The sequence below is a fragment of the Xyrauchen texanus genome, chromosome 6, assembly GCF_025860055.1.
Source record: "Xyrauchen texanus isolate HMW12.3.18 chromosome 6, RBS_HiC_50CHRs, whole genome shotgun sequence".
NCBI lineage: Eukaryota > Metazoa > Chordata > Actinopteri > Cypriniformes > Catostomidae > Xyrauchen > Xyrauchen texanus.
Genome location: NC_068281.1, coordinates 47,425,857 through 47,448,806, shown reverse-complemented (window position 1 = coordinate 47,448,806; position 22,950 = coordinate 47,425,857). Strand labels below are relative to the sequence as shown.

The following is a 22,950-nucleotide window of genomic DNA, read 5'->3' as shown; positions in this document are numbered from 1 at the left end:
GCTCATAGAATTCTAAACTGCCAGCAGTAGGTGAAGCTACCGGAAGTGCTCTGGCGGCCATCTTACTATTCCCTACCGACAGAGGGCATCGCGGCATGTGCAGCGTTTAACCGCGAAACAACACTCACTTAAGGATGTGGCTAAAGTGCCCGCAGGTTGTAATTTATGACTATGTACATATTAAACACACATTAGTCGTTATCCCCATGTAGAGTGGGCATAACGATCATAATCTTTAATAATCAACAGTAAAAATACAACACCAAAGTGTATTAATACCCCTTTTTAAAGCAAAGTTATCCATCTGCAGATTGTTACAGGATGCAATGTTTCTCTGCCTTCATAGTTTAAATCTGTTGATGCTCCTTGTTCATAATGTTGCATTATGAATGTTGTTCATAATGTCGCATGCACATCAACACATTTTAAAGTTGTTAATAAAAACGACTAGCTTTGTGTTGATATTGTAACTAGACAGAACATCTTAAGAATAAATCCAGAAGAACCAAATATAAAAATGTAGTATAGTATGCACACACACTCAAGTTCATTGTTCACTGTATATGAACTTGTGTGTGTGTATATATACACACACATAAATTAATTTAACTTTACATAATGGAATTATCCATTTGCATTAATTTCTGGAATATGTACATACCAGCTTGTGAGCATTTAATTATTTCAACAATCCCCTGATCTTTGAAATCATAATTAGAAATAAGTTTATTGACATATGCACACTCAAGGAAATCATACTTATTTGTTCAATAACAAAAGGTTCCAAGTACATACAAAAATTAACTTAAACTGAACAATACAATAAAAATTTGCAGATATGTGGGAACAAATCTGCTAATGGATTTAACAACAATCCAACATTATTCAGCTTTCAAAAGAATGGTAGCAAGACATGCCATCAGAGCTAGTGGCAACAGTTCTCCACCGGATATCACAGTGACACTGGAGGCAACATCTTCTGATATGCATTTCAGGCAGTGACGTTCAGCCTGAAACAGAAGACACAGAGAAAAACATCACTGTACAGTTAAAACAACTATGAAGATGATTCTGTGCACTACCTGTTTATCAGCACTCAGTGTCGAGAGCTCTTCCCAAGATGAACACACTGATCGACATGAAGTCCTGAGGTGGATTTATAAGACCGTCAGACAGCGTCCTGAAAGTCTGCAAGACAGCTGAGAGATTTCTTCAACAGCACACACTCATAAGGCCCATCTCTGTCCCCACAAATGTTCTGGATCTCCATGGTGGTTCTGCATTCAAGGAACTTGAGGCAAACGTGTTCAACCTAGAACCATACAACAATCATATCTTCATACTCAAAGCGCATTGCAGAAAGCTGCACAAACATCAGCCCCCACTTCATTGCCAAGGAAACATGTGCTGCATCACACTCCAAAGGGCTTAAAAAACTCTGGACAAGCTTGTACTGCAAAATAGAAGAAAAAAGAAAAGTTTGATATAAAGATCAGGAGCCGGTTGCACCAGCTATACAAAAGTTTAAACTTAGCTTAGTTGTGGTGTAAATGAGCACGAAGTCACAATTTACGCACTACTAAATAATTGAGCGTTGCACCATTAAACTTCAGTACGACGTAACCCTACGTATAAACTAAATATTTACAGAAGACTCCGAGCAGGTGTAACTGATGGAATAAAAAAGCAGACTGATATTTTATGACATCAATAAGCTCATGTTTTGCATAACAGGCATCAATCAAATAATTGTGATTATGACAATTAATTGCCTGTTTTAGGTGTTTCATAAATATGATGATTTATTACCATACAAACTCACTAATTCATTTATACAAATTTTTACAAGCTTGAGTCATATAAAAAAATAAGGGTATGATTTCCTTTTCAGGCTTCAAAAACATATGAATGACAGTCAAATATAAAAGTATAAAATGTTAATTAAAATAATATCTTAATTATCAAAATATGTCTCTCAAGAGAGCTGCTCTTGTGACATCCGCAGTGACGGTTACGTAAGCAAACAAGGTTTGTACATCAACCGTAACAAAATCAAATTGAAGTTCACGGCTTTTTAATACTTCTGTGTACAAATATGAAGGCTGCTTATTGGATCAATGCAGGTAAACGTCATATTATGCGACTACGCATCACTTTACGGAGAGTTTACGAATTACTAGTTAAGACTTGCCTTAAGAACAGGTGGAGCAACCAAATTAAGCACCGACTTAGTTGCAAACTAACTCGTAGTTACGAAGCCTTGAACTTTATACCCCAACTTAAGACCTTACGCACAGCTATTTACTCAACCTCATGTCCTTCCAAACCTGTATGACTTTTTCTGTGGAACACAAAAGATGACATTTTAAAAATGAAAGCCGTTGGTGACCAAAACAAGCTATTTTGCTCACCATTTACTTTCCTTATATGGAATACAAAATAAATTTTTGGGGGTTCTGCAAAAGAAAGTCACATGGATTTGGAAGGACATGAGGTTGAGTATATGATGACAGAATTTACATATTTGGGTCAACTTTTCTATTAATATTAAATGTTATAACTATCTGAAACAGTAATTTTATGAGACTTATATTGCATGTTGCAAAAGTATCTTCATTGCAAATAAAAACAGATAGTCTAATATTTTTTACTCTGTCAGCCTGGCTTTACTGAAGAGCTGTTTTAACAATGTCTCCTCATACAGCTTTTCCTCCTGTTGCAAACCAATTCCAGTTTTATCTAACATTCAGTGGGATGTTTATTGAAATCCAAACGGCAAACTCACCTTGTTTAACTTCAACAATATCCATGTGCTCCTTGTCAGAGCTGGACTGAAAAGAGAAATCGGCCCGGGATTTGACATAACTGGCCAAAAGTTGTTGGGGGGAGAGTGTTCGGCGGCGGCTCGTTTTAGATCATCGCGGCCGACACAGCGGCCCGCTCGGTTCTCCCGATGGCCAGTCCACCCTGATCGACCCCAAAGTGCGTCGGTCCACCGGAAAAATGTCCGGTAGGCTAGATTACCAGTTCAGCCTTGCTCCTCGTCTATTCCAATTGATCACTTTATAAATGATGCCCGTGAGCTGGTCCGGTTTCAGGCGTGCACTGCAAAAAGTACAAATCACACACAGAGAATTAATGCAAGCCCACATTATATTCATCATATGTAACCGGTGTTGATCTGCAATTAGATATTCAACTTGACCAAAAAAGCTAACTTGGTGAGTTATACTGTTATTCATTGTGGTTATTTTCCTAAGTTAACGTTAGCTGCATAGCTACTATTCATTTAGAAAATAACCACAATGCACGTTCAACGTAAACAAAAGCTACAAAACATAATTATGTATTCAGAATAAAAACTTTAAAGCCTGCAAAAAAAAAGTCTACTGATATCTTACCTCAGTTTCTTAAACTTGTTTCTATTGAGGTAACACGTGCGCCGCTGAACGTAATGCTGCTGCAATAAAGAGTAACATAACACGCTCACATTTAGAATAAGCAGGGGGAAAAAATGAAAGTCAAAATAAATAATGAATTACATATTTAGGAAGATTGCATTGTGATGCAGTGTATGCAGACGTAAAACATTGTTTTTAATGTGACTGGATAGGTAAAAATTACTCACCAAAACAGACGATTTCCCATTGAGACCCATAGGAATACAGAACGTTAGGGAATACCAAGATGGCGGCGCAGTAGCTTCACTGTTGTGACGTCATGAGCTGATCAGTGGTTTAAACACAGAAATGTGAAGCTTGTTATTGTACAAAAGCACTTATATTTGTAATTACATACATTTTTCTATTAAAACTTGTGTATTAGTTTAACTGTAAAGTTGTTAAAATTGTTATTTTTAAGGTCGTTTTAGGATTTGTTGATATTACATCGTCATGGTAACAAAGATGTAAAATTGCCTATAACTTTACACAGAAAAGGTTAGTAAGTGATTTTATCACATCCTTTATGTCTTATTGTTATACTTTTGAAACAGTGAGTATTTAAATGATAAAAAAATTGGTTCCTATTCACTTCCATATTGTAAGTGCCTCACTTTTACCTTGATTTTTTTTTTTTTTTTTTTTTAAATACAAAGAGAAATTAGTTGAAATATGTTTTTGTGGTAATCAAAATTATGCCACAAATGCTTTCGAGTGAGCCACGAACTCCCAGGGGGGAGCCCAGTCGCGGTCGTCCCCGTCGACATTTGCAGGGGGGCGTATATTTAAATGCGTTTTGTGGGAGACGCCGATGTAAACACAGAGAGGAAGCGCAACGGCTAAACCCTTCCGTGTAGTGCATAATCCTCGTGCAGAGGCCCAGCTAAACGGTAAGCCCCGGTGCCCGATCACCTTAATGCGACCGTGGACAACATTAGCTACACCGAACTCTTAAATCTAATGCAAAGGCTTACCAGTATTCAGAGTTACTGAAGCATCACTAGATGGAACTATAATAGCTTGGGTGTTTGAGAATGAGCTATAGAGTTGCCAGGTCAGATTTTACATCATAACAAACGAATAACCTAATAATAAAGTGTAGTTTGAAACTGTTTAAATTGCCATTCACCATTATATCTGTTTTATTAATACAGCACATTAGATATTAGATTAATTTGTTGTGTTCCTGGAGTATGGCAATTCTACCTTTCACTTTTTACACATTTATCCAGGTACTGGCCAGGTCTGTCAACCCAGAATCTGAAATGACTCCAAACTTTGCTTCTTTTGCCCTTTCCCTAAACTCTACAATTTGTTTATCTGTCACAACATACCATTACCAACAACGAAACATTAGCTGCGCAAATGTAGGGGTGACGATAAATATTAGTTTAGTTCACCCAAAAATGAAGATTCTCTCATCATTTATATTATGCCATCTCAGGTGTGTATGACCTTCTTTCTTCTTCACAAATGAAGATTTTTAGAAGAATATTTCAGCTCTGTTGGTCCATATAATGCAAGTGAATGGGTGAAACATTTTTAAGCCCCAAAATCCACATAAGGCAACATAAAAGTACTCCAGACGATTTTACAATAGTTAAATCCATACCTTCTGAAGTGATATGATAGGTATGGGCGAGAAACGGATCAATAATTAAGTCATTTTTCCTTCACTTTCACTTTATGTTTTTGGTGATTCACATTCTTCATGCATTTCGCCCCCTACTGGGCAGGGAAGAGAATTTATAGCAAAAACTTAAATTTTGATTGGTTTCTCACCCACACTATTCATATCATGTCTAAACACATTAATTTAACCACTGGAGTCATATGGATTACTTTTATGCTCCCTTTATGTGGATGTTGGAGCTTAACATTTTTGCCACCTATTCACTTGCATTGTTAGGACCTACAGAGTTCTGCGGAAAGAAGAAAGTCATACACATCTGGGATGCCAGTTGGGTGAGAAGGGTCTGGCTGCAGACTGTGGGCGATTGGAGCTCCACTCTCAAACAGGAAGTACGTCACCTCCACTTCGCGGGTGAGTTCACGTATATATGCGCTTGGTTAAATAAATATATATATATATATATATATATGCGCTTGGTCGCAGTCATAGACAGTATAAGGCCGCAGTAGAGGTGACGTATATATGCGCTCCGGCGCAGTGGAGGTGACGTATTTCCGCTTTTGAATGGAGCTCCACTCGCCCCGTAGTCTGCAGCCAGCCCCTATTGAGTTGGGTGAGTAAATCATGAAACAATTTTTTTTTGGGTGAACTATCCCTTTAAGTACTGTAAATGTTATATCACCCCCTTGTGTTCCCCCAAAGCTATTACACCAGACTACATTAAATGGAAGGCCAACAGACTGTGATTTGGTAAGTACACAAATTAGGCTTCTAATTTAAATGTTGGTTAATGTTGATAAATAAATGCCTCAAATACATATATAGAAAATAATGTGCCAATTAATAATCGATGTATAAAAATTCCATGACACTAGTGTTTATTGATTATATGACGGCTGACAGAAGCAGCAGGGTGAATGTTGAAGTGTTTAGGGCTAACTGACAGGGCAGCGCTTCATAGTAAATGGTCTGCACTTATATAGTGCTTTTTTTAACCTTAGCGGTTTTCAAAGTGCTTTACACTGTGACTCATTCACCTATTCACAATCACACACACCAATGACGGCAGAGCTGCCATGCAAGGTGCTAGCCTGCCATTGGGAGCAACTTGGGGTTCAGTGTCTTGACCAAGGACACTTCGGCATGTGGAGTCACGTGGGCCAGGAAACCGCCAACCCTGCGATTAGTGGCCAACCCGCTCTACCACCTGAGCCACAGCCACCCCAGTACAGATTATCAATGACCCAAAACATACTATGAAAGTGTGTGTGAAAGTGCACTTCAATCAGTTCTTGACTGCATCATGTAAAATCCATTGTGATGGCATACAGAGCCTAAATTATGAAAATGATCACTGTCCAAATACATAATTATCTGTACACAGACACACACACTCACAAATGTTATAATAGCAAGGCGATGTCATACAGATCCACGAGGGAGGAATAAGGAGCAGCACTTTCAAGCTATTCTCTGAAGAATAAACATGGCAAACTTGTAATATAGCATTTTAATTGACGATGGTTTTTGCAGCTGCAGCATGTTCATTTACTTTTTGTGTCTAAAATCTACAATGGACCCTTTTCACATACTGATGATGCATTTCAGCCTTATTTACATAGCAGTGTAATCTAGAAAACTTTGTAATATTTGCATTTAGTAAGTGAACATTTATAACATTCTACTTTGTATTATATTTCCCTGGAACCAGTTTTAAAAAACTAGTTATCACAGCTGCTGAGAGAGTGACAGAATCTTTGGTCTCTTTCTCTCTTCTGACTGCTGTAATCCATCACATTTTTGGAAAGCTGTGAAATCATGTTAGTTATTTATTTTGCTTTGGGAGCAAACTTGTAAGCAAAATGTGTATATGCTGTGGTCTCCCATTCACCACAATACAAGTTTACCCTGCTATCATTTACTTCCGGATTGCAAACCCGGTTATGTGAAAAGGGTACATTGTTTGTTTGGATGTTAAGAGCGATGCAATAAAGAGACCTGATAGGCAACTTGAAAGACTATTTATTACAATGACTATTTATAGACGTATTCCATCTTATGTAATATCTAATATAAAATCTTACAATCTGATTCATATCAGATGAGGACCCCAAATTCAAACTGTATTTTGGCTTGTCAAACACAATAGTCAACAGTAAAATACATCATCATTCCACTCAAATCTGGAGGGAGTAACTCAACATTTAAGACATTTAAATGGGTGTTGCCCGATTAATCCAAATCAGGGAAAATTATTTTATTTAATCAATTTAAAGGTGCACTACTCTTGAAAGTTTGACTTCAAAAGAAATTAATAGTAATTTTGAAACATACAGTATGAAGCACAAAATCATGCACACTCATATTAGATAAAAACACCAGTCAAATAACCTTATAAAAGCCATTTTATTACATGTGATTTAAGTGCCACTCAGGAGCAGCTTGACCAGAGAAGCAGAAGCATCCCGCTCTTACAGGATGTAATCTCTCGTGCACTTTCAGGGCTCCTGGCTGACTGAAGCTCTTTCCACTCTGTGATCACAGGTTTTTCTTTGACCTTCATTTACATGTGTGTCTTTAGATGTGATGTCAAAACTTTTCCCCACACTGAGCACATTAACTTTACTCCAGTGTGCTGAGAGTGCAGATGATTTTTGAGACTTTTTGAACATGAGAAACTCTTTCCACACTTTAGGCCATGAAAGGCTTCTCTTCAGTGTGAATCCTTGCATGACGCTTTAAATGATGATTACGATTAAAACTCATTTTGCAATGAAGGCATGTGTATGGCATCTCACCAGTGTGAATTCTCCAGTGAACAATAAGGTCACCTTTCCGTGTGAAACTATTTCCACAATGAAGGCATGTGTATGGCTTCTCACCAGTGTGAATTCCCATGTGCCTATTAAGGTTTGCTTTGTGTTTGAATCTTGTTCCACACTGGAGGCATGTGAAAGGCTTCTCTTCAGTGTGAATCCTTGCATGACGCTTTAAATGATGATTACGATTAAAACTCTTTTTGCAATGAAGGCATGTGTATGGCATCTCACCAGTGTGAATTCTCCAGTGAACAATAAGGTCACCTTTACGTGTGAAACTTTTTCCACACTGAAGGCATGTGTATGGCTTTTCACCAGTGTGAATTCCCATGTGCCTATTAAGGTTTACTTTGTATTTGAATCTCGTTCCACACTGGAGGCATGTGAAAGGCTTCTCTTCAGTGTGAATCTTTGCATGACTAATAAGATAAGCTTTACATTTGAAACTCTTTCCACACTGAAGGCATACGAAATGCTTCTTACTAGAGTGAATGGTTTTGTGCTTCTTAAGGTCTTGATTACAACAGTAACTATTTTCACACATAGGGCACTGGAAAGGCTTCTCTCCAGAGTGAGTTAGTTTGTGCTTCTTATGTCTGTCTGCGCGAGTGAAACTCTTTCCACACTCATGGCATGTAAAAGGCTTCTCTCCGGAGTGAGTGACTATGTGCCTCTTAAGGTCTCGATTACAACTGTAACTCTTTTCACACATAGGACACTGGAAAGGCTTCTCTCCAGAGTGAGTTAGTTTGTGCTTCTTGAGGCTGTCTGCACGAGTGAAACTCTTTCCACACTCATGGCATGTGAAAGGCTTCTCTCCGGAGTGAGTAACTTTGTGCCTCTTAAGGTCTCGATTACAACAGTAACTCTTTTCACACATAGGACACTGGAAAGGCTTCTCTTCAGAGTGAGTTAGTATGTGCTTCTTAAGGCTGTCTGCACGAGTGAAACTCTTTCCACACTGAAGGCATATGAAAGGCCTCTCTGTAGTGTGAATTCTCATGTGATTCTTAAGTTGTCCTTTTTGACTGAAATTCATTTTATACTGAAGGCATGATCCTTTGCCTTTAGCCTTTTGACTTCTTTTTTGTGAGGAATAATTTTCTGAATTATTAGGTGTCCAATACTGATGTTTCTCCTCCATTTCATCCAGTTCTTTACTTTCCTCTTTCATTTGCATCAGGTCTGAAATAAAAATATATGAAATAGTAAAAAATCAATGAACCCCTTACACACTGAAGGCAAGATTTCCCTCCCGAGAGGCCAACAGAAAATACTTATAACTCCAAGAAGAAAAAAAATTATGTTGCAGCCTTATGCTAAAATGCAAAAACCATATTTTTGACAACTTTGCAAATGTATTAAAAAGAAAAACTGAAATATCACATTGACATAAGTATTCAGACCCTTTGCTATTACACTTAAATTTATGACACTGAAATTTAGCTCAGGTGCATAACATTTCTCTGGATCATCTTTGAGATGTTTCTACACTTTGATTGGAGTCCACCTGTGGCAAATTCAATTGATTGGACATGATTTGGAAAGGCACACACCTGTCTATATAAGGTCTCACAGCTGAAAATGCAAATCAGAGCAAAAACCAAGCCATGAGGTCAAAATAACTGCCTGCATAGCTCAGAGACAGAAATGTGTTGAGGCACAGATCTGGGGAAGGCTACAAAAATGTTTTGGCTGAAGGTTCCCAAGAGCAAAGTGGCCTTCATAATTCTTAAATGGAAGAAGTTTGGAACAACAAGGACTCTACTAGAGCTGGCTGCCTGACTAAACTGAGCAATCAGGGAAGAAGGGCCTTAGTAAGAGAGGTGACCAAGAACCCGATGGTCACTCTGGTTGAGCTCCAGAGATCATGTGTGGAGATAGGATAAAATTGCAGAAGGACAACCATCACTGCAACACTCCACCGATCTGGGTTTTATGGCAGAGTGGCCAGACAGAAGCCTCTTCTCAGTGTAAGACACATAAAAATGTCATTTTTGGAATTTGTAAAAAAGCACATAAAGGATTCTCATACTGTAAGAAACAAGATTCTCTGGTCTGACGAACACTGAACAATTTGGCCGCTCATCACCTACACAATGCCTTCCCAACGGTGAAGCATGGTGGTGGTAGGAATCATGCCGTGTGGGTGTTTTCAGTGTTAGGGACTGGGGGACTAGTCAGGATTGAAGGATAGTTGGATGCAGAAATATACAGAGATATTCTTAATGAAAACCTGGACCAGAGTGCTCAGGACCTCAGACTGGGCCTAAGGTTAAACTTCCAACAGGACATTGACCCTAAGCACTCCGCCAAGACAATGCAAGAGTGACTTGGGGACAACTCTGTGCATGTCCTTGAGTGGCCCAGCCAGAGCCCGGACCCAATCGAACATTTGGTTCAGTTGGTTTTAAATTAATTTAAATTATGTTGCATATAGCAAAGCCAAAACATCCACACATGTTGGACTTTTTGGTCCAACTCATCCCACAGATGCTCAATCAGATTGAGATCTGGGGAATTTGGAGGACAGGACAACACCTTGAACTCGTCATCATGTTCCTCAGACCATTCCCAAACAATGTGTGCAGTTTGTCAGGGCACATTATCCTGCTGAAAGAGACCACTGTCATCAGGGAATACCATTGCCATGAAGGGGTGTACCTCGTCTGCAACAAAGTTTAGGTAGGTGGCACAGGTCAAATTGACATCCGGACACAGGGTTTCCCAGTAGAACATTGCCCAGAGAATCACATTCCCTCCATCGGCTTTTTGTCTTTCCACAGTGCGTCCTGTGCCATCTCTTCCCCAGGTAAACTGCGCACACATACACGGCCTTCCATGTGATGTTAAACAAAACATCAGACCAGATGACTTTCTTCTTCTATTCCAAAGTCCAGTTCCGACACTCGTGTGCCCATTGTAGGCACTTTTGATGGTGGATAAGTGTCATCATTGGCACTCTGACCGGTCTGCAGCTACGCAGCCCCATACGCAGCAAGGTGCAATGCACTGAGTGTTGTGGCACATTCCTCCCGTAACCATCATTACAATTTTCTGTGACTTGTACAACAGTAGTAGTCCTTGGGTTTATGACCGTTGGGCGGCCAACATCTTATCGTCGGTTTGTGGTTTGTCCCACCTCGTACCACTGTCGATATGTACTCACCACTGCTGACCGGGAACACCCCCACAAGCCTTGCCATTTCAGAGATCCTCTGACCTGGTTGTCTGGCCATAAAAATTTGGCCCTCGTCAAAGTCGCTCCTGTCACTCTTGCCCACTTCTCCTGCATCCAACACGTTGACTGCGAAAACGGATTATTTGTTTACTATTTAATCTACCCTGACATTGACATGTTAGGAGATGATCAACGTTAATCGCTTCACCTGTGCATAGTCATAATGTTTTGGCTCATCAGTTTATTTTAGGATACAAAAAACCTTGGTAAAAAAAGATTCCCCAGCATGTCCACCTTACAAGAGTATACTTTGTGTTAATACTACAAAGGATTCAAAAGTGGATTCATTTGGAATTCTGGTCTGTTTTAATCCAAGTGTCAAAAAACTCTCTCCAAGCAAGTAATTTATTGACCATTAAAACAAATACCATATGAATTCAAACATCTAAAAAAATCACATAATTTCTTAATTCTAATATTTAATACCATTTTATTTTATACTAATGCAGTACTTAATTAACATATCACATGGGAACCCGATTCCATCACTCCACAAAGTGTGCGTTGATCGCCCCTGTTGCGCACAATCTGTACATGTGCACTCTGACCCTGCTCACCCATGTGGGGTATGCTTGTTCTCTTTCAAGTCAGTCTCAACATTGTGTCACTATAGGAACTCCTCTCAGGAGTGAAGCCTGTATAGAATCTCATTAATCTATTGGCAGATACGACTGGACAACTGCCCCCCATGAGCATGTCATTAAGGGCATATATTGCAGAGCACAGCACAATTTCATCTAATGCTCTACAAGCCTGAATCATCTCTTTTTCACAGTGAGAAATTAGATAATTTCTCACTGTTATGTATTATTGCATTGAGTGTGTTTCTTTACAGGGTTAAAGAAACTAAAACAGCCACTTGCATTTTGCATTTTTTTGAAGATGGTGTTTCACAAGTGTATTTTTCCATGCCAGCGATCTATGCCTGGGCCAGTTCCATGCTGAAGCAGGGCTCGCTGAGGCTGATTCTGCTCATTGTAAGAACATGACACACCAAATGCTTTGCTCTAGGCTTGCATTATTTTAGAAAGCTTAAAATTATCTTCATGCCTCCACACAAGCTGAATTGTTTTAGGCCAAGGCCTTCCGTGTCTGTTCAGCCTGTGACGATCTTCAATCCCTTCCCAGCTTGCTGGGTTTGTTCATGTTTGGCAGCGAGGAGGATGCGAGGGATACTTTGTCATTGGATGCTTCCGATAGTTAGACATAGATGAGGAGCTCATCAATATTTCCCCCCAGAGTCCCCCAGATTCAACCCTGCTGAGTAAAATAATATGAAATGAATCCATTCATTCATACCGCCGCTACTAGGTGTCTATAAAGTAAATTAATCAACCAATAAAAGTATTTCTGAACCCATACATTTCCAAAATCCAAGTGAGATGGCAGCGACCAGAGTCTGATCATTCACCACTGACCACATTATATTTATGAAATACCTAATGTTATCAAATGAGCTACGGCCCAAATAAACCCCAACCGATCTATATGTATGAGAGATGTCATAACTTTACTTAATCGGTTAGGTAACATTTTTGACAATCTTTTAACATCTAGCTGGATCAGGGAAATTGGACGGTAACTCATACACTCACTTGGATCTTTGTCCTTTTTAAGAACCAAACCGATCCAGGCTTCTGTCATGGTTGGCGGAAGCTTTCTATTCATTAATGATTCTATATAAATTCTAGCAAAAGTGGAGTCAGTCCTTTAGCATAAGATCTAAAAAGCTTAGCGGCAAAGCCATCTGGCCCCGGAGCCTTGCCTGTAGGCAAGGCCTTAATTAACTCGCTAAGCTTCTCCAAGGTTATCTCAGAATCAAGATAATTGTTTTTGCTCAACCATCAGTTTAGGAAGTTGTAATGGTTCCACAATGTTTCTAATATCCTCATCAGTAGACGAAGATCATGGAACTATAGAGATCAAGCATTTTTTATATCAATGGCTGAGGTAAATATTTCACCACCAGCATATTTCACTAAGGGAATGGTAGAAAAATATCTAGCCAGAGGTTTTCCTGCCTTGTCCCCTGACTTAAAGTATGACTGTATTGCCCTGAATAGCCAAAACTCCACCTTCCGTGACAAAATAGTAGTATATCTGGATTTTAGTCGGGTCAGTTCTCTGAGGCAATTAGATGACATTTGGCGCTTCAGCTCTGCCATGGCACATTTAATATTCCCTTCCAATTCCACAAGTTCTTGTGCTTTGGATTTTTTGCTGGAAGCATAATGTATGATCTGGCCCCTAAGAACAGCCTTAAGTGCCTCCCAATCCATGCCCACAGAGGATACTGAGGACCAGTTGGTCTCCATATAAAAATTTATTTCAGCATTTAACATTTGTTTGAATTCAGGATTTTGCGAAAGGGATACATTAAAGCGCCAACAATATGATTCCTTTTCTCCATATGTACATATAGACTAAAATGTTTCCAATTGAACAATCAACAACAGATGAAATGAGGGACTTAGATATAAAAGAAAATCTATTGAAGAGTAAATCTTATGGACTGATGAAAACAATTTATAGTCCCTGCCAGATGGGTACAAAAGTCTCCAAATATCTGTAAGACCAACATTTTTTACACATCCAAAAAAGCATCAGTGTTGCTCTAGGGGGCTTGCACACATTTACTTTACTATGATCAAGGACTGAGTCCATCAAAAGATTTTAAGCTAAAACAATAATGACTTAAATAATGAATAAATTGAAGATATTTACTTATCAGTGCAATGACTCCCCTGCTCTTACTTGAGCCAGCACTAAAGTAAACATGTCCTCGCCATATCTTCCCATATTTTTCAGCTTCCTACGGGGAAAGATGCATTTCTTGAAAAAACACTATATCATATTTCTTTTGTTTTTTGAAAAGAAATAACCTTCCTTCTTTTTATGGGTGCCAAACTTTTTCCATGTACACCTACGACAACCCTGGCGACAAAGTTACCATCGGATTGTTGGTTTCTACACAAATTTTGTGAGTCAGAATTATCCTACAAAAGATACTCTATTAAACAAACTCCAGCCAATAGGTGGAATAAACACAAAGAGCATGTAGATTCATCCACAAAACTGTCCAGAAGGTGTGTTATTCCATAAAACATTCCAGCCATTAGGAAGAACCAGCACAAAAAAACAAACAAAAAAAAAGGGGGCGCTCAGTTCCCTCGAACAGTCAAACGAATGTTCAGTGAGCAGGGCTCATTTTCCTCCATGAAATAGCCATTACAAATAGGTAGACCGTGGTCATAAAGAGATATACATGTTCAACAACAATACTTGGTAGGCTGTGGGTTTTAAACAATGCTCAGATGGTATCAAGGTGCTTAATGTGTGCCAAGAAAATATTTCCCACACCATGACACCACCACCTTCAGCCTGAACCATGGACACAAAGAAAGGATGCATACTTGGATTCAAATTGTTTACACTAAATTCTGACCCTACCGTCTGCATGTCGCAGCAGAAAACAAGATTCTTCAGCCAGGCAATGTTTTTCCAAATGGTCTTCTGTCGAGGTTTGGTGAGCCTGTGCCCACTGCAGCCTAAGGTTCCTGTTCTTATCTGATGATAGTGGTACCCAGAGGGGTCTTCAACTGCTATAGCCAATTTGCCTCAATGTTCGATGTGTTGTATGCTCAGAGACGTAAGTGTGTGATAAGTCTTGATGTTTGTACACAGAAGGTGTCAGTGCACAAAGCAGTTATAGTCACTCTTTATTTTTGGTTCCGTTGCACACTCTTAGTGCTCTTCACTCAAACATAAACTCTCAGTCATACTCTTTAAACTCTTTAACAATATTTGCTCTCAGGCACATAAATTCGCACTACACTCTCGTGTTGCTCTCTCTCCTCTCTGGCATGTCTTTGCTGCATTTTGAGGTCTCTCTCTGCTATCACAGTAACAAAAAACAGCTGTTAGAAATTACACTACAAGTTTGACAAGCCACACCACTCAGTCACAGGGAAATGTGGAGCACTCAACAGACCACCTTTAGTTTATAGATCACACTCCCTGATGTACAATGCTCTTGGCATTTTACTTCAAAATCAAGATTTTTAGGTTGTACTGCTAACTTAAGGCCCTCTTTACTCAAACCCACAAATTAATGAGGAACAATCTACGTCTACAGATAGAACTCTTACAGAATCTTCAGCTTCAACAAGCGTGTTTACCTCAGACGTACCAGTTTCCACTTTCAGCATCTCTGAATTGAGACCTTTTAATTCCAGCCCTCAACAATTTCTCCTGCAACACGTTCCTAACTGCCTGCTTGGTTCCAGCTAGATACAAGTACGTCATTGAAATCAATCAGATTTTCAGTCATTCTCTAACACCCTGGCTTCACCGAACGTGAGAGGCGTGTTGTGACAAAAGTTATAGAACCCATTCTAATCAATGATGCTGTCTACACAGGAAGCATCCATTTCAGCGCTTCCATTGCCCTGAAAGAAAACGGATGTCCCGTTCCATTTTGCGCTGCACGCGCTGAAAATTCTGCACAAATGAAATGGTTTAGAACGTTCTTGTCAACAGACGGACCCAGTGTAGACAGGGTGTAACGCTTGGAATGTAGGTGAAATTTGAAATGCCTCAATTCTAAATTCCATGATTAAACTATACACTCCTCAAGTAAAAACTTAAACACAATACAATCTTTTCTCTTAGCTAGCAATCTGATGTTTGCCAATACCTCAAAGTCTGCCGAGATGCAATTTCAATTTGATACAGGCATCTGCGATCTATATGAAATTATATTATGTGCCTGTTTTACACAATCACATTTCTATTAACTCACAAATGCAACCAATTTATAATTTGTACATTTTACTGAGGTATCTGAAGTGCAAATCCAGTATCCGCATTGGGACATGTACAAATATGATGAAATCTCCAGCTTTTTAAGATTAATATATCAAATGCAAGTTGATATTATTTATTGTCTTTTTATTTAATAGCATTACTTTATATTAGCAAAATATGGATTTCATGATTATCTGGAGCTAGTTCAGGACACATTCTGAGTGATGGTCACAAAGATAGATGCAGGAAAAGAAAAATAAATAAATAAAAACTGCTGATAAAAATAGCTTCTTTAGCTCAAACAAGATTTAGTGCTCTGTCTGTAATTATAATCCAAAAATATTACTTTCTAAATCACATTTTGAGGCAAAAGAAAACATTTAAAGATCAAAGACTGATTTGTAACGGCCTGGTAAAACAGTAGTTGAACGGACCATTGACATTTTACAATAATCTCATGGAAGAGTGGGATTACTTTTCTTAAAGGAAAATTCTGGGTTCAATACAAGTTAAGGTCAATCAACAGCATTGAAAATTTTATTTCAAAACGTCCGTCCATTTCTTTAAAAAAAAGCAAAAATTCAGGTTACAGTGAGGCAATTACAATGGAAGTGGGGTCCAACTTTTGGAGGGTTTATAATTTTATAAAAACAATTACATTAATTCTTCTATTAAAACGAATGTATTATTTGAGCTGTAAAGTTTTTTTAAATTGTAATTGTTTTAGTAATTTTAGGGTTGCAGGGATTTCTGACATTACATCGTCATGGCAACAAAGTTGTAAAATTAGCTATAACTTTACACAGAAAATGTTAGTAAGTGATTTGATCACAATAAAATCATGGTAACACACAGATTGTTTATGTCTTATGGCTATACTTTTGAAACAGTGTCAAAAATTGGCCCCCATTCACTTCCATTGTAAGTGCAACACTAACCCAGATTTTTGCCTTTTTTAAGGAAAAGGATGGACAAGTAAAAACATTTTTTGTGGTAATCACTATTATGTCAGAAATGCTGTCTATTTTAACTTCTATTGCACCCAGAATATTCCTTTAATTCCTACCTCGTTTTATTAAAATGGAATGACTTTTAAAATATGTAGCCTACATACTTTAGACGTGATGCAATCATGAGCAGAATTACATTTATGTTGTTCTTGGCAGATACCTTTAACAAATACTTCAATTAAAGGGCAGTTCACCCAAAAATGACATTTCTGTCATTATTACTCCTCATGTATGTGTGAATTTCTCTTGGAACACAAAAAGAGATGTTAGACAGAATGTTTAGGCCAAAGTATACTTCGGTTGTCCATGTTGCTGATCGGAACATGCACAGTACGGGGGAAGTTTCATCATCAGCACAGTCTGCGTGGAATGTCCTCATGCAGCCAAGATTATCTTGACAAGCATAGTGGCTTTTTCTGTGTGCATCATCAGCGCATGCGCCTGACTATGGGTGCATAGTCATTTAGAACAAAATCTTTTTTTTTGTTTGTTTCAGTGTGTGATGGCTCAAGCCACACAGGATGAATAACCAGCAAGGAGAGGTCTGTCCTGGGGGAAGAAAGGCGTGGCCAAAGGTGGAGGACTGTGATATCCTGTGACCTGCCAATTAAGCCATACCATGTGCTGCCATGTTGGCGGGGGATTTTGGGTTTAGTTTGTTTTACTTTGTAGTTGTTTGTATTTGGCGTCCATTTTGTTTTTCCTTTATGTGTAAATTGGTTTGGCCAAGCCACTATATATGTTCCCTTGTGTCTCATTCAGGACGGTCAGTTTGGTTCAGTTCATATCCTGTTTTGTTGTATGCTGAGTATAGTATATTTTGTTGACCTCTTTTACAGACATAGTTGTTAACTTTTTGGTTTCTATTGTTTAGTATTTTTGGGGTAAATAAAAAAACAAAACATTTTTCAACAAGAAACTCCTGTTTTCCTCATTGCCGGACTACTTGGTCCGTGACACAGTGGTTTGTAACAGCTTGCCAGGGCGAATTATTATGAAAACTTCTTACCAGCTGCTAAACACCTTTCTGCAACTGATTTACGTCATTGATAGGTTTGACCTGGAGCTTCACCTACTTTGAAGAAAACAACAAAGAGTTATTTGCAAGGTGGTGCAATCATCTACATTGGTACGACGATACGATCATTAGTGTAGAGGCATCCCATGTCATGTGATTGTTTTTGTTTAATAAGTCTATAAAAGTAATTTAATTTTCTCAGTTACTCTTAAGTGACCATTCACTCTGTTGTTTGATGTGCTGCTTCAATCATGTACTCAATCATCTGCAGCGAAAGCCATTCACCCATCTGCCCAAAGTAAGATATGCCAATCATCATTCTTTTTCTGTATTCTGCCATTTAAAGGTGCACTTCAAAATAATTGTATGTTCTCTTAAAGAAATTAATAGTAACTTAGAAACATGTATAAAATCATGACTACTCACATGGGATGAAGATTTCAGTCATATCAGGAACCTTATAAAAGCTGTTTTATTCTACATGGAGAGGATCTCTTATGGGGGCTGCCATGTTATAATCACATGACAGGCTGAATACTGCTTGTTTCATCTCGGTAACCACCCTGTTATCGGAAACTATCACTATCAACATCCTGGGTTGCCATTAGAAGGACTCGCCGTCTCCCGTATACACCGTTATATGGTCCTCAACCAACTGGATCACCTCCTCCAGTGACGCTGGACGGTGGCACTGGACCCACTCTGCCCTCCCCATCTGCATTTGGGAGATGAACTATTCCAGCACCACGATGTTGATGGCATTGTCGCCCTCATCCTCAGCCGGCAAGAATCACTGACCTGTTGTGCGAAGGCAAACGTGCGACCGGCCTTGCTCAGCATCAATGTGCAGACATGCTGTCATTGCTGTTCCGGGCTGCAACCGACCTGTTGCATTATGGCTTTCTTCAAATCGGAATACTCCAGGAGTTTGGCAACTGGGAGTTTTTGTTCCCCGAGTTGGGCTTCCCCAGACAGCAGCGGTAGTAGATAGACCGCCCACTGTGAGCACAGACACTTCAGGGCTCTGGCTGTATGCTCAAAGAGCTTCAGGAAGGCCTCTGGGTCGTCCTGTGGTGTCATCTTCGTGAGCATTACATGGGATCCTGCTGCTGCTGGGTTGCAGTTGAAGCCCCCTCCTGGGGCAACAAGCTCCACATCACCCACCGGCCCTCCTCTTGGGCCTGGAGGAGCACCTCAAAATGCTTCTCCTGCTCCTTCTGCAGATCCATGAGGGCATGGTGTTGTGCTGTATTCTCTTTCTACCAAAATGCTAATTGTAAATTAAATTATTACAGATCATAGTTTGGATGTGCTCTGTCTGACAGAAACCTAGCTTAAACCAGATGAATATATTAGTTTAAATGAATCTACTCCCCCAGGCTATTGTTATAAACATGAGCCTCATTTGAAGGATCGAGGAGGAGATGTTGCACAATTTACAGTGAAGTTTTTGATGTTACTCAGAGGACAGGATATAAGTTTAAGTCTTTTTAACTAATAATGCTTAATGTGACACCGTCAGATATAAATAAAAAATATCTGCTGTCTTTTGCCCTTGCTACAGTATGTAGATCACCCAGGTCATACACAGAGTTCCTTGGTGAATCAGATCTAGTAGTTCTAATGTAGATAGTGCTTAAATTGTTGGTGACCTCAACATTCACACAGATAATGAAAATGACACATTGCGATTAAAATTTATCAATATTCTCAACTCACTTGGAGTCAGACAAAATGTGACAGGACCAACTCATCACCATAATTATGGAGTTGATGTTGATACTAAAGAAATTCTTCCACAGGGCGATGATATTTCAGATCATTACCTCATCTCTGCTGCGATCAGCTAATGTCACTAAATTTACTACTCTAACTATTCTTTCAACTACTAAAGATAGCTTTACTAATAATATTCCACAAATGTCTTACGTACTCAGTAAGCCAAAAAGTCTGGAAGAACTTGATGTAACATAAAATATGTATACAGTATCACCAAGCACTCTTGATAGTGTCACCCCCCTTCAATTAAAGAAAATTAAAGAAAAAAGCCCCACACCATTGTATAATGATCACACTCATGCTCTCAAGAGAGCAGCTTGGAAAATGGAGCGCAAGTGGAAGAATACAAAATTAGAGATATTTCATGGTTTATGGAATGATAGTGTCTGTAGCTACAGGTCAGCATATTTAGCAAACTCATAGAACATAACCACAACAATCCAAGGTGTTTGTTCAGTACTGTGGCTAAATTGGTTAGGAATAAAGCATAAACTGAACCAGATATTGCATTGCAGCACAATATTAATGACTTCATGAATTGCTTTACTGATAAATTTAAATAATCAGAAATAAAATTGGAACTAAGCAATCAACTATCACAGCACCTAAGAAAACAGTGTCTCATAATTTTCCTCATGAGCACCTTCAATCCTTTATGGTCATAGATCATGAAGAGCTAACTTTTTATGGTTAAGGCCAATTTTCATTTTTTTTTTCTTCACTGTTACTGTGTTTAAATAAGACCAAAACAAGTCTAATTGTACATGTTTCATTTTAGGCTGCAAGACAATAAATGGTGAATATTTAGAGAGGGGGTGTTGAATTTCTATTCTATACCTATTTGTTCCTCAGTTTCTTCCTTTTTCACTCTGTGTGTTTCTGGATAACCCATGTCCTCTCTCTCCTCTTTAATAAAATCCATCTTTGCACTAGTATGTCAGAAATTGATGACACACTTGAAGTTTGTCCTGAACTTCTGGAAACTCTTCTTCAATTCAAAGATGACAGGAATATTCAGAGCATTTACTGGTGAATTGCTTCGAGGGGGATTTCACAATCACTGTGTGGTAGTGACGACTGGACCTGCCAAAAGTAAAAATTTATAAATGTCAGTATTTCTGTATTGGTCCAGACATTTACTTATATATATATATATATATATTACATACATATATTTTTTTTCTGATACATTTTTTTTATCTCAACATTTCAGAACATACTTTGACTGCTCTATCATTATCACATTATATCAAATACCAAATAAATTTAACCAAAAAAAAAAAGAGAAAGAAATGAGAAAAAATCAGCAACCTCTTCAGTTCTCATGGGTCTGTGGCTGCACTCATTTGTGGAATAATGTTGATAACCACACAAATTAACATTGAATTGTCTGTCCTTTTCTTAAAAAAAAATAAAAATATCGAGGTTACAGTGAGGCACTTACAATGGATTAGATTAATGTGGACAATTGTTGGAGGGTTTAAAGGCAGCAATGAAATTTGAACTTTATAATTTTATAAAAGCACACAATAATTCTGTTAAAACTCAAGCATTACTTGAGCTATAAAGTTGTTTAAATGATAATCTTCCCAATGTCAGTTTACATTGTCATGGCAAAAAAGTTGTACATTTTCTTGGTAAAATAAATTCTACACAGAAAAGGTTAGTAAGCGATTTATCACTCTAAAATTACATTAAAAAATACTGTTTATGTCTTGTGGCTGAACTTTTGAAACAGTGAGTATTTTAATGTTTACGGATTGGCCACATTCACTAGAACCCAGATTTTTGATTCTTCTTCTTTTTTTTACTTGTCAACCTGAGGTATTCTCTTTTTTTAATAACGCCAAAACCTAAGGATAGATATCTCCGACTGAGTTTGAACTCCTATATTGCCAGCATCCTCTCAGACCTGTTTTCTATACTCTACCAAAGATTCTCAAAAGACTCATTGATCCTCCAGGTCATCCAATTGTGGCTCAAACTAATGCTCTTCTATCTCCCTTATCGCAATATGTTGATTTTTTTTATAAAACCATTTGTTCATTCATTACCAGAATATATAAAAGATTCGACAGATTTAATTAATAAAATATCAGATGTACAAGGTTTACCTGAAACATCTTTGTTATTTGGACATAACTAGTTTATATACAAATATCTCTCATGAGGGGGACTTCGTGTGCTAAATCATTATTATTCTGGCCGAGGAGATGTCCACCTTCACAATTTCCAGTAGGCTAGATATGGATTCACTTGTTTTGAAATATAATTATTTTAGTTTCGATGATGATTTTTATTTACAATTGAGTGGGACTGCAATGGGATCGAGTTTGCCCCTGATTATGCTAATTTGTTTGGGTGTTTTTTAGAATTGTTATGTTTTTAACAGCTATGTTAATCCTTTCCTTTCACGCATCTTAAAATGGTATAGATACATTGATGATGTATTTTTGTGGGGGATCTTAACATAGTTCATGATTTTGTAAAACAGAATTTGGAATTTCATTTGGAAGTGAGTTCGATACGTGTCCATTTTCTTGACATGTGGGTTCAGAAAAATGAAGGGAGTCTCATTACTACCAGTAAGGTTTCTGCACCATCTCAGAGACTGTTTAGTCCGATCACAAATGGAAACTATCGATGTGGTAATTGTGCACAGTGCAATAATACTTTTTAATAACACTTTTTTTTGTCATCCACAAACTAGTAAAAGGTGTACAAAAAAACGGATTCGTTGCCCTTGTGGTCTTTGATACGTTGGGAAACATTGCGTTAGTGAACTAAGTGTTCAAAAAGGAGAAAAGATCTAAACTCCAGTTGCAGCTCATTTGTTTGAATTTAATAATGATGTCTCCTCTTTGCGTTTTTGTGGCATTGAGAGTGTTAAGATGCCACCAAGAGGAGGCAACATTGAATTGATTTTACAGAGACCTGAGATTTATTTGATCTACACACCGCAAACCTTATCACCGATGGGACTTAATAATGAAGCTCTGTTTTGTTGGGGGACATAAAACACATTAAGCAATGCTAAATGTGTAGATGCGCTTAACACGATTTACAAGATAACAATTATCAGCACTTCACATACTACAGTAAAATGATGAAAGCTCTGAAGCACTTTTGAACGTGTTGTATCGTTTAATTCACCTTATCCTGAAGAAAAAACTGCAACATAAACAGAAGATCAATGAATCTCGG

The 22,950-nt window shown here is 38.3% G+C and overlaps 1 protein-coding gene across 4 annotated transcripts; it reads right to left on the bottom strand.

Moving 5' to 3' along the window:
- Positions 1-706: 706 nt before the first annotated feature.
- LOC127644550 (gastrula zinc finger protein XlCGF57.1-like) lies at positions 707-22,950 on the bottom strand. 4 transcript variants are annotated; one of them, XR_007970675.1, is made up of 8 exons: positions 22,900-22,950; positions 20,584-20,829; positions 7,549-9,077; positions 3,629-3,725; positions 3,402-3,460; positions 2,786-3,105; positions 1,083-1,312; positions 707-1,010 (listed from the first exon to the last, which is right to left on the bottom strand). XR_007970675.1 is itself a non-coding variant. In XM_052127758.1 (3 exons), the coding sequence occupies exons 2-3, from the start codon at positions 20,666-20,668 to the stop codon at positions 7,765-7,767; spliced, it is 1,398 nt and encodes a 465-aa protein (XP_051983718.1). In that variant the 5' UTR covers positions 20,669-20,829; positions 22,900-22,950; the 3' UTR covers positions 7,190-7,764. The 4 variants fall into 4 exon arrangements, 1 of the variants encoding a protein (XP_051983718.1); XR_007970674.1 differs by having other exon boundaries at positions 707-1,312; XR_007970676.1 differs by having other exon boundaries at positions 707-1,312; positions 3,402-3,457.